At 35.4% G+C, this 20936-nt stretch overlaps 1 protein-coding gene across 10 annotated transcripts in view; it reads left to right on the top strand.

The window, feature by feature from the left end:
• The window catches only part of LOC123701086 (phosphatidylinositol-binding clathrin assembly protein LAP), a 39826-nt gene that overhangs the window by 12576 nt on the left and 6314 nt on the right, over positions 1–20936 (top strand). For 3 of the 10 annotated variants that reach the window (XM_045648519.1, XM_045648515.1, XM_045648513.1), the window contains exons 4-14: positions 5102–5122; positions 6514–6616; positions 6943–7110; positions 7622–7760; positions 8071–8216; positions 10466–10640; positions 11762–11827; positions 12726–12906; positions 13851–14012; positions 18848–19156; positions 19976–20087. In XM_045648519.1, coding sequence (XP_045504475.1) covers positions 5102–5122; positions 6514–6616; positions 6943–7110; positions 7622–7760; positions 8071–8216; positions 10466–10640; positions 11762–11827; positions 12726–12906; positions 13851–14012; positions 18848–19156; positions 19976–20087 — 1582 coding nt within the window. The remainder of the gene's footprint in view (positions 1–5101; positions 5123–6513; positions 6617–6942; positions 7111–7621; positions 7761–8070; positions 8217–10465; positions 10641–11761; positions 11828–12725; positions 12907–13850; positions 14013–18847; positions 19157–19975; positions 20088–20936) is intronic. The other 7 variants (XM_045648521.1, XM_045648523.1, XM_045648516.1 and 4 more) reach the window with 6 other exon arrangements.

The following is a 20936-nucleotide window of genomic DNA, read 5'->3' as shown; positions in this document are numbered from 1 at the left end:
TGTATTGAATTGTATTTTGTTGTTGTTACGTCAATGTAACAAAATGTTATTTAAAATTGAAAGTTGGTAATCAAGATCAATTAAAACTTTTTTCCGACACATATAGAGAATGTACAAACATATGTGCAAAGTCTATAAATGTTTGGTAATCGTCCCAAACCAAATACAGTAACACATAAATCTCCTTACGAAACTAAGATAATTTGGCAATATTATCTTTCGTGGGGGTAATTCTAAAACAAATTAAACCGTCTTATTAGTACGATGTAGGCGGGGGGTGAACACGCACCCCTAAATTGCGCTGAATGACCCAGATGTTACAGGCGTTTTGGCCGCGTCTCCAGCCGACTTATAACTTAGTCGGGAATATAGAACGGTTGGCCCATTTCAAGGAAATTAGCTTTTTGGAGCGTCATATTTTATCTTTTAATATTCGCTTGTCATGCCTCGCAGAATATCGTCCCATTTAGTAAAATATTATGTTACCGTGGTTATCAAAGCAAATTTGATGATTGTTTCAGGTCGAATGTAAACTCCATATAAGCAAATATAAACGGGCTCTTTTAGACCAATGAGTCTTTATTTTCTCAAATTAATTGGACAAAGCTAGTTAAAAATGTATGAAGAGAAGTTGACATACGTATCAATAAGTTGACAAAAAATTGACTGAGATACTAATAGGCGCCTTAGGTCTAGGATCAGTAAGTCTAAGAGGATATTTGAGCTTTCTATCATTCGAGAGTAATTAATGTTTGTTATACCGTCTCTTGTGATAGGATATATTTTTACAATTCTAAATGTTTATTTTAGATTCAATGGTTATAAAGCTATACAAATATTGTTTTTGATACTTATTCGTAGACGCATGGTCGTATAACAATTTGTTAGAAATATATGCTGTTTGAATTTAACAAAGTATCGTTTTGATATAAGAAAAATAGATTGTATTTTTATGAAAATCACTTATTCTTCTAATATATAAAAATCAATGCCACTTTTCGTTGTAATTCCATAACTCGAGAACGGCTGAACCGATTTCGATAATTCTTTTTTTATTATATTCCTTGAAGTACGAGGATGGTTCTTATGTAGAGAAAACGTTAATATGTACCACGGGCGAAGCCGGGGCGGACCGCTAGTAATACAATATATTTAGGTCTATAAAGATCACTGTTTAAGCATTAAGCAAATTATAACTGTTTTGGTACTTTGTTAATTGGTCTTTAATTATACTTCAGTCCATATAAGAAAAAGACCATCAGATCTTTACAAGTTTCCATTTAAAAATTTATTAATTGGCGACGAATACAGGATTTATATAACAGAATTTACTAAAACATTCTCCCAAAACCGTATTGGTAATTGGCTAGATATATTTACCTATATGTATCTATGTACAGCACACATTGTTAAAAGTTCAGACGCATAATATTCTGCCAATACTATATTGATAATTGGCTACATATAGTATACTATACATCTATGTATACCATGCATTGTTAAAAGTTCCTTAAACCCTGTAAAGTTAGGTTATGTGTGGTTATGTCGACCGTAAAAGTTCAACGACACGCTGACCTTAGTGCTCGCGACAATATTCGAGTTACTACATTGATCCTTATGTAGCATTGTTTGAACTGGAGCAACTGAGATGAACTGCGGTTTTATAATCGGTTGATTCCGTGTTTCTTGTATAGTTTGATAGGGATATTGAATGCTAGTTACCAATGCTTAGAAAAATACATGGTTACTGACCTTAGCTTGGTCGCGACAATATTCGAGATACTGCATTGATCCTTATAGTATTGTTAGAGGGATATACAATGCTGACATATTGGTAATGCTCGGTGGACGGATGGTTAAACATTATAGAGCCTTATTTTGGTATTGAATAAGGGATTAGTTATATATGAAGTTCTTACGTTTAAACTTAATATATAAAGTGGAAACATCTTAATAGAATTAAAACTTGTGTTCACTATCGGGTGCTTTTTGTAGGAATATTTTTTAAACTTGATTTATTTTAACCAATTGGTTTTTGTAGGTACATATTATTATAAGTAAATAAATCTATCACGAGACAGTATCGCAAAATTTTTTTACGATATGTTTAAAATTGAATAATTTGTTACTTAAGAAATATACAACATAGAATTAATATTTTTAAGCAATAACCAGTTTTGTATCTAACGATAGAAAAATCTCAGTTATACACATTGAAATAAGGTCAGCTATGTGTCACTTCAATGCGGCACAAACGTTGAAAAATCTTATTTATTGTATTATATTGTATTTATTATAATTCATAGTAAAATAAACGTTTTCCGTATACAGAGGAAGCGTATAAAGGTAACACACACTTGGGTTCACATGAAAACTTACGGTCTTGTATGTTGTTGCTTATTTCAGTAACTATCGGAATAATTACAATAATATTTCCATTTTCCTTGTAGAGAGGAACTACGATATCATATTAGTTAAACTTTTTTTTCCCAATTTAAACACAGTCTAACTTTAAATCAGGGATATGTCACTTCAATAGTTGTCTATGAAATACGACAAAACCAGATCAAAGAGAACCCGCGCTTAAAGATAAACCCTGTCTGAAGTTTTTTGTGGTAAGACACTTAAGGAATAAGTAGAAACTAAATAATGCAAAAATTTGGCTAAAATTCGGATCTGATTACAGCAATTAAACCAATTTGTAATGCAATAACCTACAATGCAGTTAATGACCCCAATGTTCTCGAACTCTCGACCTACGGCAACAATCCCAGACCATTACCGTAGCAATACTCGCTAATATTACGTGGACGACCTTTGACACGAATTCAAGAGATGGTGCAGTGGTCGCATTGCATTGTATCCGTAACACGTGTATGTCTCAATTATTCGTTTTATAATAATGTAGGTAATTAGGAGAAAATAACTAAAGAGGAAAGGGGGTTAAATAAAACAATTTAGTAACGTAGTGACTATTAACTAATCTGTGGTTATAGAATTGAAAAAAACTTGCTTCTAAACAATCTTGTATTGGGAGATTTATAATTATTTGAATAATTATGAATTGCGGGTAGTTTGGTTGTTTAAAGTCATAATAATGTCAAATAGACAAACGCATGTTTAAAGTCTTAAACGCATTTAAGACTTATTGTCTCACTTAAGTTAAAACAGTCACTTGCCCTTTTAATCCTGTATATCGTGGGAAACAGTGGACTAGATGTCCGACTATCTATCGGAATCCTTCTATCGCGATCTGCTGCAAATCGAGATTGCCCTTTCGTAATACGTTCCTGTTAAAATTTCTAAAAAAATATTCGAATTTTCGGAATACATGACTATTGACTAATCTATATATTACAAGTAAATAATAACATAATCTTTAAAATTATGTTTGAAAATTAAAAGACCTTGTATATTTTTATAAACCCTTGGTGTATATCATCAATCTAATAACTTCTGAACTTTATGTTCAGAATAAACATGGTAATCTGTAAATTATTACTTACGTGACTAAGTTCCTGCGGTAAGGTCGCATAAATGCATCTATAACCGATGTTTATTATTTTAACAACAACTATAAATAGAGCCATGCTCCCATAGATTGCCCACTTGGCTGATAATAGACATTTTATTTGCAACATTATTGAATAATTATCGTAGTAATAACAAAAACATAATTGTCCTTTTAAACTGTGTTGATAATGATTCATTGATCCGTCAAATCGACGTTCAATTATAAAATTGCGTTTATCGTAATTATGTTTTATCGGAACTCTTATCGTGTGTGGAAACCAGTCATTAAAACATTAAAAATATTGAAAATTGACAACGTGACGACCTTGTCCGGTTCCAATATTATTTTTACCAAGCTGTTTGTATTTTTTAATTTATAGTTTCACTTTACCTTTCAAAAGAAGGTAGACCTAGAAATTAATTGGGTTCTACATCGTACGAGTGTGTCAAAATATCCAGCCGACACTTAGATCTTGCATCATTTAGATCAATTCGTAATAATGTTTGAGCAAAATATGTTGTTATTTCTTTGAGTATTTATTGTAGCTCAATATTAGATAAATTAACCACCAGCTTACACACAAGTTAGAATAATGTAACATACAATTATCCGAAAAAAGGATTACACCCACAGACTATACATCTGGCATGATGTCTATTTCTCGCCTAATCAAAACTTGTTTATAAACATCTTTATCTGAAAGCATTAGCGCACTCGTCTCAAAATAATATCTTGTATAAAATGCGCGCATGTTGAGGTGACCTTATTTATTATATCACAAAAGATTATAATACATTCAATGACTAGAAATACAGGTAAGGCCACTTAATTGCATAAAACATGTAAAATACGATAACTTGTTTCACCAAATCACCAAAATATTACGTCTATGCAATCGCTCTATAAGATAAGATTTATTGAATGACGAATGTAAAATACTGGTTTCCGAGCACGAATGCATACGATTTTAGGTTATTGTAATAGTGGCATTATTGTTGATTCATATTGCAGATATGTTATACATAAATTAATGGACTTAATAAGCAATTTCTTCTTTAAATACCGTAATTGATTGCAATGATTCGGATGATTAGTTGCAAATATATCTTCGATATAAGCGTATAGGAAATTATACAATTTCAAACGTAATTAACTCACTTGTTATTTAACAACATTTACTACCACCAAAGAAAGGTAGTTATTTGTTTAGTTTGCCAACCATGAAAAACTTATTTTTCTGATTTGAACGTAACAAGAGGAAAAATCCTATTGTTACGTTCAAATGAAAGTAACATCGCTTTAAATAATGTAAAATCGATACCACTACTGTAAAATTAAATAAACTGAAATACACACTTTTCTGAGCTATTGAAATTACCTTAACCATATCGTAAGGGTAGGGGTCGGAAAAACATTCCAATTTGCACGATTTAAGAATAGGGTTGCAACAAAAGCTAGAAATAAATCACGACCCTAGAATATGTTTTCCCCGTAGCCAAACTGCAATATGAATCAACCGCCACACACACACACTTACCATAATACTGTTCTAACTATGAATTCTAATTTCCCCTGGCTTTCGGGAAGGCGCCGCCGGTGCCAGAATCGGTGAGTCGAAACTGCGGCTTGTGTGTTGTTCACTCGCATACAAACACGCTTTGGTGGCATTAGGCATACTCATTGCACGTGATGCACACGCACCTCGATGTTCTTTGCTTTGGTTTTGTTTCTGTTTGCCATTTAGATGTATCATGTTCCATTTTAACGACAATGTCTCAAAAGAAGTCATGAAAAAGGTTGAAACGAGGGAGAGAAATCAATTAACTTGAAAAGCCTGTCTCTCGCTCATCTATTGTTTCGATTTATTATAGGGTAGTTGTATAAAATCACGTAATACCCCATTGTGATGAAGTTTCTCACGTCATAACAAATACAAATTGGACATTACAGTAGTATTTCTTCGTATTGTTCTAAGAGCTTCTATCGTGCGAATTTTGTCCGCGACCACCTTGACCCAAGTGGATAATCAACTGAGATTTCGTTTTCATGTTATATACGTTATGTAATATGGCGTTCATTAATATGAGTGGGATAAATATAGATGCTATAGGCCTATGCTTGCTTGTTCGTGTAATGTTTTGTGTTGTTTTGTTTCAAGAACATTTTGCTGAAATTTTGTGCTATTCAATGTTTAATGTCGGTTTGGAGATAGATATAAGAAGAATTTCATATTTCATAATAAAAAAAAAATATCATAAATAATGATTGAGATGACTGAACGGAGTATTGTGATATAGGACCCATTATTTAAATTATTTATAGATGTTAAATGTACTACACTTCTAGGTGTGTATGTGTTAGCAGTTTCAATTCTCGGATATTCGGTCGCGAGAAAAACTGATGTTGAAGAATTGGGTTAGACCTTTTAAGTCATTTAGAATAGTTTTTAATACATTTTTAACACATTCAGTTTATTTCATAGGTACCATTCAGTTATGTTTAGTTGACTGTATGTTGATTGAATAGAGTCCTTATTCGTAAATTATGTAGAATATTATTCATAACATGGATTACATTAACTTCGTACAGGTCAGCAAATTACACCGTAGCTTAGATTTTATGCACGTTATGCACTTTTCATGTAAATATTTGGTAGTTTTTGATGGTATTCTAAAATATTGAGCCAGTTTACGAGCACCTTATAATTATTTTGACTTTAAGAAGAAACAGTTTCTGTGTAAACTTTAATTAGATGCAGAGGTTTTCATATGATCACAAAAGTAAAAGCCCATGTGTGAAAAAAAAAATATTTTTCACTATTTTCAAAAATAAAGTTCTGTTGCATGTTAGACTAAATAGGATCAGCAAAAGATCATCCATAGAAGCCATAGTTTATTATATACAGAATTTCACTATCACTTCCCACTGGGTACCACAATTTCAATGTTACATGTATCTACAAGTCCTTGGTCATCTCTCATACCATTTTGAATGTTCAGGCTATGATATGTCACCGTTCATACGGCGGTACGCCAAATACCTCAACGAGAAGGCACTATCCTACAGGACTGTCGCCTTCGACTTCTGCAAGGTTAAGAGGGGGTGAGTTTAGTTTTATATTTATTATTTTATGACTTTCTGTTAGGAATACTGATACAACGTTAAAAAGTGTAATATTGTAAGTGTAATGTGTGTAAATTGTTCTGTTTTCTGTTTCATGTTTACAAATGAGTAAGACTATAATAGGGCATTCACCTATTATGAGCAAAACAATACTATTGACCTTCCGGGGCCTTATTCAATATTTTTCTCTGTTAAAGTACCTTATTTGTATAGGATCTAAAAATGATTCAGGACAACACTGATTAAGGCATATTTTTAACAATGTAAATTAATAATTTTAAATACCCCAAAACCTACCATTTCAGCAAAGAGGAAGGTTCCCTCCGCATGATGAATGCAGACGAGCTGCTCAAAACCTTACCAGTGCTGCAGGCTCAGCTGGACGCGTTGCTGGAGTTCGATTGCACAGCCAACGACCTGACCAACGGCGTCATCAACATGTGCTTCATGTTGCTGTTCAGAGATCTCATTAGGTAAGTGTGGGTAGTTCTTGTTACTGGATATTGTTGGCAGGAGAAGTGGGTCAGGTCAATTTTAGGTATTGATTTGTAGGTCATGTATTAGTCGTGTTTCAAATATTTCTTAACTTTTTCGTGTTTATTGTTTTGTGTATTTAATTGTAGTTCTTTTTTAAGTGAAACTTCTTTTTCGTTTCGCGTGACATTTTTCCGTTACGCGCCATCTTTTTCTTGTCCCTACCACGCGTGATTCGACGTATTTCTGTAAAGTTGCAGTAAAAGTTGTAGTAAATTATTTTTTTGAAAAATAAGGTCATAAAGAAGTTTCACTTTACACTAGTACACGCACATATTTTTTTTTACATGACATTTCAAACTTATTTTATTATGGCCCAGAATATTTCCATAAGAAAGTATTTTTTGTTCTTAGTGATTTAGATCATTCCTTTCATGATTTCATTAAGCTATCTGAAATTAAGTTATGTGACCATAAACTGAAGTGATAGAAATTAAATTCGTTTGTCAGATTATTTGCGTGCTACAACGACGGTATAATCAATTTGTTGGAGAAATACTTCGACATGAACAAGAAGAACTGCCGCGAGGCTCTCGACCTCTATAAAAAGTTCCTGATTAGGATGGATAGAGTTGGAGAGTTCTTGAAGGTAAGTAACAATTATAATTTTTCAGTGCTTTTTCATATATCGTATTAGAGGTGTCTTGTAGTTGACTTTATAAAGACGAGTTGTTGTAAGCACATCTATTATGGTGGATATGAGGGAATGAATTCTTGATATTGAATAGCCACACATATTGATCGAGAAAAATATAGCTATTTGTTTGTTTTTAATTGATGATTTACGGTTTACACTGTTAGAATTGAGTTTAACCTTTGACGTACTTCTGAAGAAAAGAAGCACTTATGTTTAAATTGAGTATTATATTTTCAACAAAATATGTTCTAACTCGCTTCAGGTGGCAGAAAACGTGGGTATAGACAAGGGCGATATCCCCGACCTTACTCGTGCTCCGAGCAGTCTGCTCGACGCGCTCGAGGGACATCTCGCAACGCTTGAAGGCAAGCGGGGATCCGCGGCTAATACGCCCACTCAGACCGCCAGGTGGGAAACACAGCAGAAGCAATAATTACACTAACAGCAACTTTAGTAACAACGAAAACGCTTACACTTACAGCAACTTCAATTACAACGAAAACGCTCACACTTACAGCAACTTCAACAACTACGACAAACACTTACACTTACAGTAACTTCAACAACTACGACAAACACTTACACTTACAGCAACTTCAACAACTACGACAAACACACTTACAGCAACTTCAACAACTACGAGTAACACTTACACTTACAGCAACTTCAATTACAACGAAAACGATCACACTTACAGCAACTTCAACAACTACGACAAACACTTACACTTACAACAACTTCAATAACAACGAATAACACCATTACTAACAACAATAACGATACTAGCAAGGTCGAAAAAAACAAGCATTTCAAAGACACTACAACATTAATGAAACTGGCAACGACTAACAAGAACGAGGAAATTAATATTGATACTAACAACTATGACAAAACTTAGAGTACATGTATCCACTTTAGGGTTAATAAGCTTAATAATATAATAAGTTTAATAACATGCTAATAAGCAAACATGTTAAACCCAACCCGCGCCTCGGGTATTATGCTCGAAAATCAAACGTCGTTTGATTTTTGAGCACGCTCTTAATAAGCATGCTCATTACATTACACACGTGCTACTAATGAGCACTTGCTCAATAAAAGCATGCTTTCGTGCTAGTAATGAGCACGTCTGTCCGTACCTTTTATTCTCTCTTACCATTACACCAAAATTGTGATTTTAAAAATATATAACCTATAAAAAATAACACGCGAGGCCGGGTCAAATATTAGTTTGAATATAATAAGAATGTACTGCGATTCTACACAGCTACCTAATTGATGTAGGTAGTTGATAACAAATCGCAGCGAGTCAACGACTATTAGCAAAGTGAGGGTAGTTGGGTCGAACGTCGTATAAACAATGTCCGAGCCTCTAGGCACGATTCGTACGAATGCGCCACGAGACAAAGGAAAGTGGCTTTTTTATAGTATTCGACAGCTAATAGTACGGGAGCTAGCAACGTTAAAAAAAAAGTCATTTTAGTATAGTTGGGTTTTTGAACTGTTTCTCTTGATATTTCGGTTAGAGTCCGGGCTGTCTGGCTGGCCGCAGTGGTTGCGTTTATTAGTGCGCATCTTATCTGCACAGGAAAATATCCTTAATTTAAAGTCATTTTTTAACGCGTAATTTTTAATCGTTTGCTTTAGATAGATCCATCAGACATAATTTTTTTATTGCAAGACGTTTTTTTCGTTGTAAAATAGGTGCCATACGCAATTTTTATTTCAAAATAACTAAAATGTCATCGAAATAAGTGAAATTACATCAACATGAGTCCGCTTAAAAGGTAAGTAATAACTTTATTATTTATATTATATTATCCTTTTTTAATACTTTTATTGAATAATTAGTAAACTAATATTTTTAATAGATGGTTTCATATTTATTACACTTTTGGGTATAAATATGAATTTGATGATATTTGTATTTTCTAGTGCTTGATTTTATGCGAGTATTATACATTTTGAAATTAAAGACTTGGGAAAATAATACAATGAATAAATCGCGTTTAAAATCCGTTAAAAAGTCTTTAATTTCTTGATGAAATTTGGTTTTTATCAAGTTTACATTAACGTCCTATTTGAGGTTCGTTGAGGAAAAGGAGGCGATATGGTAGATTATATAAAAATCAATATATAAAACTGTAAATAGTAAATGAATATTATATATAGTATAAGTAACACAGTGATTACTTATCCTTCACTGGGACTCATGTTGATGGAATTTCACTTATTTCGATGATATTTTAATTATTTTGAAATAAAAATTGCGTCTGGCACCTATTTAACAACGAAAAAAACGTCTTGCAATAAAAAATGTATGTCTAATGGATCTATCTAAAGGCAAACGATTAAAAATTACGCGTTAAAAAATGACTTTAAATTAAGGATATTTTCCTGTGCAGATAAGATGCGCACTAATAAACGCAACCACTGCGGCCAGCCAGACAGCCCGGACTGTAACCGAAATAGCAAAAGGAACAGCATATCAAAGAACCAACTATACTAAAATGCTCACTTGTCAACGTTGCTACCTCCTAGAATATAAGCATGTTCAGACTTGAAAATATAATGACAACTATATTGACAACTATTCATCCACAAAAATATTAAATCATAAGTTACGTCTAACAAACCTTTTTTTTTACGAATTGCAGCGCGCAAAAGAACGTAGCGAACGTGATGGGTGCTCTATCATCGACATCGTCGTCGTTCGGCAACGCGGCTGCCGCGGGGCGGATAGACTCGCACGCGAACGGCTCGCTGCTCATCGACGACTCGCTGCGGCAGCAGGCGTTGGCTGAGGAAGAGGCCGCTATGAACCAGTATAAGGTGTGAAATACGTGTTATAATATGAAGCTTTATTTATTTATTTATTATTCAAGAAATACAAGAAATACAATTGGCGGTCTTATCGCTTAGAGCGATTTCTTCCAGACAACCTTTGGTACAATAGAGGAATAAATAGCTAAATAATAGATTTAGTAGTCAAGGAAAACCCGCATAGCTCTCCTTGGGATTTCCGGGATAAAAAGTAGCGTATGTCTAACTCTGGATCTGCAACTACCTATAGTAGAGCCATTTTAATAGGCAACATTTGACAGTTCAACAAAATTCAACAACGTAACCTAGTATCGACGACAGAGAATATTATGATATTTCGTTTTGTTAGAACTGCACATTTGCTTAACTTTTTTCAATTACGATTACATATTTATAATAATAATGACCGATACAAGTAATTTTAAGATTTCATTTTATTGATAAACCATCCTAAACATAATAAACAATTTCTGAATTGAAGAACTGACGTCGCTACAATTTTGTGTCAATAAACCTTTTTTCTTTTTAAATACTAGAGACGTTACTCTAAAAATCGAAATCTGACATCTAGAATCGAATGCATTGATTACTTCGAATGCATTGATTACTTGTGAATAAAAATCATCATAAATTAATAAATTCGATTGACAAATGTTTCAAATCCGTATCGAATAATAAACTTCAATCGATGTTTTTAAGCTGGTTACCTCTCTTCGAAGATAAAATTGATAGACGTCAAATGTTGCCTATTAAATTGGCTCGACTATACATACCAAATTTTATTGTAATCGCTTCAGTAGTAGCGTGAAAGAGTAACAAACATCCTGCATGGATCGATACTCTCAAACTTTCGCATTTATAATATTACCTACTAATATTATAAATGCGAAAGTTTGTGCTACGTTTGTTTACAAGGAAAATGTCAAAATACGAGATGTAAAGGACACATGTTTACTTAAATCCCGTCGTGATAAAAAGTTAAAATTACGTAGCTCGATGGTAAGTCATTAAATCATGAGATAAGAATAAGGATATTAGTATTATAAATCTAAGAAAAATTGCACGACGCAATCTTAAAATTATTACGCAAAAAAAAGTGTTATAGGGCACAAATGGGCACAAATCTACAGGTCCACTTGTACCAAGGCGAGGGTCTCACAGGCGAGGAGGATGTTACGCAAATATCTGAGTTATTTGTAAGGAAATTTCAGTATTTGGCTCCTGTTGGGTCTGTCTCGGGTGTCAAGGGCTTTGTATGTTCAGGGAAACTTGTTAGTGTATGTTATTGTGAAAAATTGTGAGGGTTTTTGTCAGTCTGTCCATAAATTATTCGGTATAACTATGGGTGTGATGTCTTGAATGTGTTCACTTCACTAAGGTAATTTGATGTGATTTTGTTTATTGTGATGTCATTTCAAGCATATATAGGGTTGTCATTGTCATTTTGTCTTGTGTGAATTAAATCGGGTTAAAAATCATTATGGGGACCACGATATTTATTGCGCGAAAGTTTGTGTTATTCATTGGTTAAACATGTGTCATTTGTGTATTTATGTCGTTGATGTCCAGATCCGTCGTAAAATGTTTAGGCTCATTTTTTGTATGTTCACTTAGCCTTTAGCATTTAAAATTATTCAAGAATATCATTTGTGGGATTATAAACGTAAATGTATTGCTTGTAAAGCATATCATGGGACTTGTATATGCTTATCTGTTTGCATCTTATGTGCAAAAAAGTAACATTTAATTGCAACAAGGGATGTTATCATTAGTCAATCATGAAGTATTTATTAATTATCATGATTCCTGCCCTTCAGAATTAAGTTCACTTTCCCTTAGTTTCTTTTAAAGTAAAGTTTCTATTCCCTTTCTTACCATCTATTTTATTTTGTTAATAACGCGACCTACCTCCCTACAGAATAAAGTTCAAAATCCCATCTCCCTAAAACGCACCATCTCAAACCACCAGGTCAATTACATTATCGACCTACAGTCTTTCAAAATAAAGATGAAATTCCTATCTCCATATCAACATTCCACCAGAAAACGCACAATAACATACTATAAATACAATATCGACCATAACTCTTACAGAATAAAGTCCAATCACCAACGAACTCAGCGAACAACCCGTTCCTGTCCACCCAGCCGCAGACGCAGACGCAGAACATCGTCGACCTGTTCGGTCCGACGCCGTCTGACACTACGAGCACGGCGAGCAAGGCGTCTGACGATCTGTTGTCGCTCGGCAACCCGTTTGCTGACATGTTTGGAGGTAAGTGTAGGAAAAATAAGAATAAAATAAAAATCGGGTATATGATAAATCGAGAAAAACTTAATAATTATCGGTCGTTTTGATGTAGAACAAATTAAGTAGGGTGAAAATAGGAAGGTAATTTTTCGAAGACGATTTATTCTTTCTGATCAGATCAGACGTTCTGTTCTTGTTATCGAAATAATTTTATTAAATAATGTGTCGTAAAAATTAATTCAATGTTCATGTAAATACCGTAGCTCTAACAAAATAATGTTATAAATTAATAATGTGTGTAGTTAAAATTAATAACATTTAGTACACGCAATATTAAACGCTTTATAAGGTGAAAAGGTATAATTTGTATATAATAATTGTGTCACTGTAAAATAATTTTGCACCTAGTATAAAAGTACAGACAAGGCAGTAGGTAAGTATTTAAAGGAAAAAGCTAAAAATATCGATGCAGTACTTAGGATCCCCTAGTTTATATTTTCTAGATCTTTTTAAATATGCATGCAATGCAATTTTTTATTTGTAGCAAATTCATTGGCTTTCCCAAGAATGTGATGGTTTTCAATTTGCTCTTAGTAGAACTTATTATTAATTAATACCCGACTGCTAAATATATTTATTATCAATGCTTCATTTCGATATACCATTCCATAGAACATAATTAACATAAAACATTCCAATATGTCATTTGGCAACAATTCGCCATTTCAGTCTCCATTTTCATTGTAGTACCCAGTGTTACTCTCACAATTAAGACTTCATCAAGACTATCCCTCGAACCACTTTCATTCCAGAACATTCTAAATGTTTCTCTCAAAACAAATACATTCATTAGACACATTTAAAAAGCATCCACTTTCAATCGCAGTCGGGTAAATGACACCCATCATCCACGCCCACGTAATAAAATCGTCGACATGTACTGCATTGTTACCACTGGCAACTTCTAGGCGGGCAACCGCAACAGAACGCCACCGCGTGGCAACAACAGAGCAACGGTTTCGCGGCGACGTTCCCGGCGACGAGTGGCGCTAACGGTGGCGCAACATCGGCCAACAGTTTCGTCTCTGAGGCTAGCTTCACTAACGTTTTCAGTGGCAACGACGCGACAGGTGAGCGGCGATGTGTTCACGCGGGTTGGCATGTGTCAACTTCACGGTGGTTAGGCGCGGTGAATGACCCCGGTTAGGTAAGAGGTTCGTGCGAACTTCATAGCGGTTGGTTACTGTAGATTTGGTATAATAATTGTAGACTACAAGCCCGCATAGGAAAAAAATATGGGTCAAATGAACCACCAGGGGACATATCTAGAACGATAGAAGAGCATAAAATAATAAGATTCATCACTATGCCGTCACTTGTAAGCTGTCCAACTGAGTGCAGATGAGAATTGAAAAGTACAGGTAGACTCGGTAAATTTTGGTCATATATTTTTGTACGGCATTCTTAACCATCGATAGATCCATTAAAAATAATAAGAAACCGCTCAGTGCCGTACAAAAATGGTGGTCCACAAAGTCGGAATTTTTATTTAAATTCCGAGAGTTACCGAGGGTAAAGAGCATGGGACATTTTAGTATGAAGCCTGGTATACCTACCAATTTGCGATAGAAAAAAAAGTCATTTTGGCGGCAAGAGATGAAATATGTGCCAATCGATAGTACATCAAAATACAAATAGGAAATACTCTTTGGTAAAATGTCGTAATTGATACGGTTTCGGAATAAATAAGAGTTTAAAAAAAATTTTTTTTTTTAGTTTTTTGAATTATTTGTTACTTCTTACACTTAAACGATAAGACAAAGCATATACAACTTCTAATTTGTAATAAAAGGGTTTCAAAATGTTGTATTACTATCAAAACGAAAGTAATAAACCAACTTTGGGCTAGGGATACGCACGTGCGGTGCGTCACTTATCGACAACCGGTATCGATATGGTTAGTTACGATGAAGATCAGTTTAGTTTCAGTTTCGGATGCAAATAAATTATTGAGTATTGATTATTGGAGTAAATAAGTTTTTTTTTTACTTAACCTTTAAGTGTAAGAAGTAACAAATAATTCAAAAAACTGAAAAAAAAAATTTTTTTAACCCTTATTTATTCCGAAACCGTATCAATTACGACATTTTACCAAAGAGTATTTCCTATTTGTATTTTGATGTACTATCGATTGGCACATGTTTCATCTCTTGCCGCCAAAATGAAGTTTTTTCAAAATTTCCAACTTTAGGTATACCAGTTAGGTTCCTTGCTTTTTGGTCATTTGACCATGTACGGCATCTGTGTCATACTATGCCTATACTGCTTTTAATCCATTATTCCGCAACGCCGTACAAAAATCATGGGGACAAGGGGAAAAAATCGAGAGTTGCAATCCCCTCTCTTTCCCCACTCCAGGAGGTCATTTGACTAAGTACGGCTTCGGTTCCAAAACATTATCTAGCACTCAAAAGTACTATTAAAAGCAATGCCGTCAAAAAATAATTGTTCTTTTAAATGTATACCAATAATCATCTTAATTTCATCGAATTCTTGATATAAAGAGCGGTAAGGTCATTTGACCCTGTACGGGAACTTTTTTTTTATTTTTTTTTTTTTTTATTTTTTTTTTTTTTTTTTTTTTTACAGTACAATAGGGGAGCGCTTGGCCACGATCCCGCCTGATGGTAAGCTGAGATGTGGCCTAAGATGGAGCGCGCTGCCCTAGAATGTACCTGTTCACTCTCCTCTTGAAGACCTCCATATTGTACTCGTCGGGGAACACAGACTCAGGAAGCATGTTCCAGTCCCTCGCGGTTCGAATGAAGAATGTCGATCCGAACCGCTTTGTTCGGGTACATGGAACGTCCACCATATGGCGATGCCTAGAGTCTGTGCGCCTCGACGATCGATGGAAAAACGGGGATGGCGGAATTAAATCGTGCAATTCCGCAGCGCACTCACCAAAGTGTATCCGATAAAAAACCGCTAAACTGGCCACTCTGCGGCGATGAGCGAGGCTCTGGAGTTTTTTGCCTACTAGCTCATCGTCGTTTATTAGCCTCTTGGCGCGCCTCTCTATCGCCTCAAGCGCCTCCAGCTGGTACTTGGCAGAACCATCCCAGAGGTGAGAGCAGTATTCAATACACGAACGGACCTGGGCTTGATAGAGATTGAGCAACTGTCCCGGACTGAAATACTGCCTCACCTTCGCCAGTATACCGAGCTTTTTTGAGGCTACTTGGGCTTTTGATTCAATGTATGAACCAAAATTGAGAGTAGGCGTCAAGGTGATACCAAGAAGCTCGAGGTGGTCAGTTATCGGTATGGATACACTTTGGAAGGACGGAGTCAGGTTGAATGGACTCCGTTTAGCGGTGAATAGACACGCCTGGGTCTTGGTCGCATTGAACTTGACCAGATTGGCTTCGCCCCACTCGGAGACTGCCTGTAAGGACAAGTTCATGCGTTCGACCATCGCCTCCCGTAGAGACTGGATTTGTGCCGAACTGGCTCTCGCGTTGGATGCGTATCTCTCCACAACAGTGCTATCGTCTGCGTACCCATAGATACCGGGTTTCAGCAGATCGTTTATGTGTAGCAGGAATAGTGTTGCGGAGAGAACTGATCCCTGAGGGACCCCGGCATTAATAGCCAATTGGTCGGACGAGCAACCATCGACGACTACTCGAATCGACCGATCACTCAGGAAATCTGAGATCCATGCGCAAAAACCGGTAGGCAGACCGTACGATGGAAGCTTGCCAATAAGGCTATCATGCCAGACCCTATCGAAGGCCTTCGAGATATCAAGGGAGACTGCAAGCGCTTCACCATGATTCTCTATGGCCTCACTCCAGATGTAGGTGGCATACGCTAGAAGATCCCCAGTGGACCGATTTCGGCGGAATCCGTATTGGCGGTCACTGAGTAGATCGTTTGCTTCTAGGTGTGCCATTAGCCTGCTGTTCAGTACACGCTCCATAGTCTTGCAGAGTATGGACGTGACTGAAATTGGCCTATAATTGGAGGGGTCGGCACGACTGCCTTTTTTGGGCACAGGCTGCACGTTGGCAAGTTTCCATGATTTTGGTACTTTTCCAGTCATCATCGAAAGGCGAAAGAGGCGTGTCAAGACAGGAGCGAGCTCAGGCGCACAGGTTTTTAACATGATATTGTAAAATTCAATTGTTGTATAGTATTGCCGTTCAAAAGAAACCGTTCTAAAAAAAGTTATAGAGAAATGCAAAAACAGAAATTTTGTAAAAGTTTAAACATCGTAGATTAATGAAATATAATAGTTTTCTACACTTTATTCGTTGTTTTAAATAGTATTAACATAGATAAATTAGGAAAAAACGATGCCGTACATTTTTGTGCAGACCACATCTTTTAGGCTGATGAAAGCGACGAAAGCTACAATTTTAAGGGTGCTTTATGGCCATTTGATACAGTACGGCATTAAAATATTTTTACCCAACTACGGCAAAGCAAAAGGAGGGTTATGATTTTGACAGGTCATGTATGTATGTTCATCTATTCCCTCGTAACTTCTAAACTACTTATCAGAATTCGACAAATGACATATCATTAGAAGCGTCTGAATTGTTCACTGGATAACCAGCGACCAGCTAGCTAAAGGCTATATGGGGTTTCACAAAATCTAATGTGGCGCCCTCTAGCGGACAAAACATACAGAGTAAAAAATAAAGTTAAGATAAATATACCGTGTTTGGTATCATTTGAAAGCGCTTTAGTTGTACATTTTGAATATGTATATATTACTAACATTTGCTTGTGACTTTACGTGTATTCATGGGCTGATTGCATATAATTCACATCTTTTCGTTCATAGCTTCTTTATTAGTTCATCAATTTAACGGAGTCCATTCCACCTGACTGGTGATAATTAACCAACTCGAGCTTCTTAATATTAATGTAGTTATATTTATATTTTATTATCAAAATATAAAGCAAACATTTCGTTATATGGATTTTTTTCTTTTTCAGATTTTTCCCCTTTGAACCAACGAAAATGTACGGCACATGGAAAAATATTATCTATGCATAAAATACTTTAAAAATAAATTTATTTCGTGTTGTGTCAAATGACCCCCTGGAGTGGGGAAAGAGAGGGGATTACAACTCTCGATTTTTTCCCCTTGTCCCCATGATTTTTGTACGTCGTTGCGGAATAATGGATTAAAAGCAGTATAGGCATAGTATGACACAGATGCTCAAATGCACAGATGGTCAAATGACCAAATTTACCCCCGGTAACTCTCGGAAATTAAATAAAAATTCCGACTTTGTGGACCACCATTTTTGTACGGCACTGAGCGGTTTCTTATTATTTTTAATGGATCTATCGATGGTTAAGAATGCCGTACAAAAATATATGACCAAAATTTACCGAGTCTACCTGTACTTTTCAATTCTCATCTGCACTCAGTTGGACAGCTTACAAGTGACGGCATAGTGATGAATCTTATTATTTTATGCTCTTCTATCGTTCTAGATATGTCCCCTGGTGGTTCATTTGACCCATATTTTTTCCTATGCGGGCTTGTAGTCTATTGCACAAGAAATGATAATTTTTCTGGTATCTTTGTCGGTAATGTTCTATATTGTTTGTGACACATGGTAACCCCAATAACTTTTATTAATTTTCTATGGTGATGGTGTATAAATAATTATATTATATGTATGTTCTTTGCGTACGGTCAGCATGTAATGAGTATTTATGATTCAATATATTTCAAAGAAAAAAATTATGTTATTCAAAATTTCAAACATCAAGCCTGTTTCTTATAATTCTTACGACATGATTTATAGTCTGGATTAAAGTATTGCAACACATAGCATTTATAAACGTATCATTGACATTGACACATGAATAATCTATTAAAAAATACACCTAATCTGCTGACCGTACGCCATACTCACGCACAACGTATCACGCAAGCGGCGAACCCGTTCATGGGTATGGGAGACCCGCAGCCGGTGTCCGCGTCCCCCGCGCGCCCGCCGCCGCCCAACCCGCAGCCAAAGTCCGCGTTCGACGACCTTGAGGACGTCATGCGCATGTCCCTCGGCGGATCGCCCGCCAAACAGCCAATCACGCAACAACCGATGGCCCAACCCATGGCCCAACCGATGGCCCAGCCGTTCGGCGATATGATGGGCGTGATGCAGCCGATGGGCCAACCGATGGCCCAGCCGATGATGTTCGGCTCGCCGGCCAGGCAGCCGATGGTGCCGATGGCAGCTATGGGTTCGATATAGACGCTATCGGTGTTTAGCACGAGCTTTTTTTTGCACTGTATATAATTGTACATTTTTTTTTTGTTATTAACTGCGTTAGTGTTTAATTTTTCAGCGTTTAGGTTTTGTGTTTCTAGAAGTCGTGTTGTATGCATGGCTATTGGCTATATTGTTGATTTAATCTTTTTTTGTTTGTTTTACAGCTAGATTTTATTTGCAATGTATCATCCGTGTTACACATAGATTGTTACATTTTATATTTCATCACAATAATACGAACATCTCGTCTTAATGTAATAATTGTCATCGAAAGATTTGAAACTCATTTTTTGAATTGAATAACAACGAACTACCTACTTACATTTATGTTTAACGCATTATGCTTGCATAGGATCAATCACGTTTTTTTTTTCTTCTTATAAACAAAGTTTTATCTAAATATCTATCATAAAATATGTTTACATTACATTCCCGTTTTTAGCTTGTTTTTTTTTTCTTATATCCAAGGCCAAAGCTCCAACGTTGGATTGACTGAAATATAAATATTTTATCATATATCCTATTAGCACTATACATGCTTTTTATCGACTGAATACAACAGTTTGATCAATCCATATGATGAATAAATGAAATGAAAACGCTTTATTGCTCTGAAAAAAACATAAATACATAAAACAAAGACAAGACTTTACAGAAACAGCAAAGGGCCAAATATCACCATTTTATTTCTCGTGCGGTAGAGTATATAGCCTTTTTATTTCTAATGTCAAAGCCTCTATAGCTAGCCATACAACTATAAACAACAGTTACAACATAAACAACTCAACAGGTCAACAACAGCAACAACAACAACCGAGCAAAGTGCTCACCGGTGACTTGGACTCGTCGCTCGCGCAGCTCGCCAACAACCTGACGATCAACAAGAGTGCGTCCGCGCAGAAGTGAGTTGTTTGTGTGTTTGTTTGTGTACAGCTACGTGTGGGGTGGAGTGATTGAAACTGTTAAGTACTGAGTGTAATGAATGAAAAAAAATTGGAAAATAATAAATTAACGGTTCATTAAAACAATGCTATAAATATTTTTAAACTATAGCAAAAGTTAACTAGATATATATCGACACAAAGACACTTTTAATCCGTGGGAGTTTAAAAAAAATATAAAAGCTCACCAGATTAGTTTTATTAGTTCGATTTTGAAACTGTATGTCTTCTTTAGAAGTTATGCGAAATTATTGTAAATTCGTTTTGAGTATCTTCTGCTGTGCGGACAAAGTAATCAAACACTTTATTCTGCTGTGTGGACAAAGTGATCAAACACTTTCACTTTCACTTTATAGAACTGATTTTCTTTTGAATGAATAAAAAAAGAGCTTTAAATACCTTTTTTGTTTCTGTTTCAATTCTATTCAGCATTACAAATATGTTTCAATCATTTCAAGCCACATGGAAATATTTTGCCACGCAATTTAGACAGTTCAACAAAATTTATCCATTTACAATTTTTTACCACATTTTGTGACAGTACAGTGACAGTGATCATTTAATTTAGAAGTTTTTTTCATAAGTTTTTTATACGCTTGTAAGATGCCTTTGCTATTACACACACAAGCTTACACTGGTACATAAAACGCACTAAATAACACACACTTGTGAATTTTCGTGATCAAATAATAAGAAAATCCATCTAGTATTAACACTTAGCTTGCACTAAAGAAACTTAGCTGTTATTTATCACAAAGGTTCACAAGTTCACAAGAAAATAGAATTTGGGACACTTAGTGTCGTAACAAG

Source organism: Colias croceus, chromosome 20 (assembly GCF_905220415.1).
Source record: "Colias croceus chromosome 20, ilColCroc2.1".
Classification (NCBI taxonomy): Eukaryota; Metazoa; Arthropoda; class Insecta; order Lepidoptera; family Pieridae; genus Colias; species Colias croceus.
This window is presented reverse-complemented; position numbering and strand designations above follow the sequence as displayed.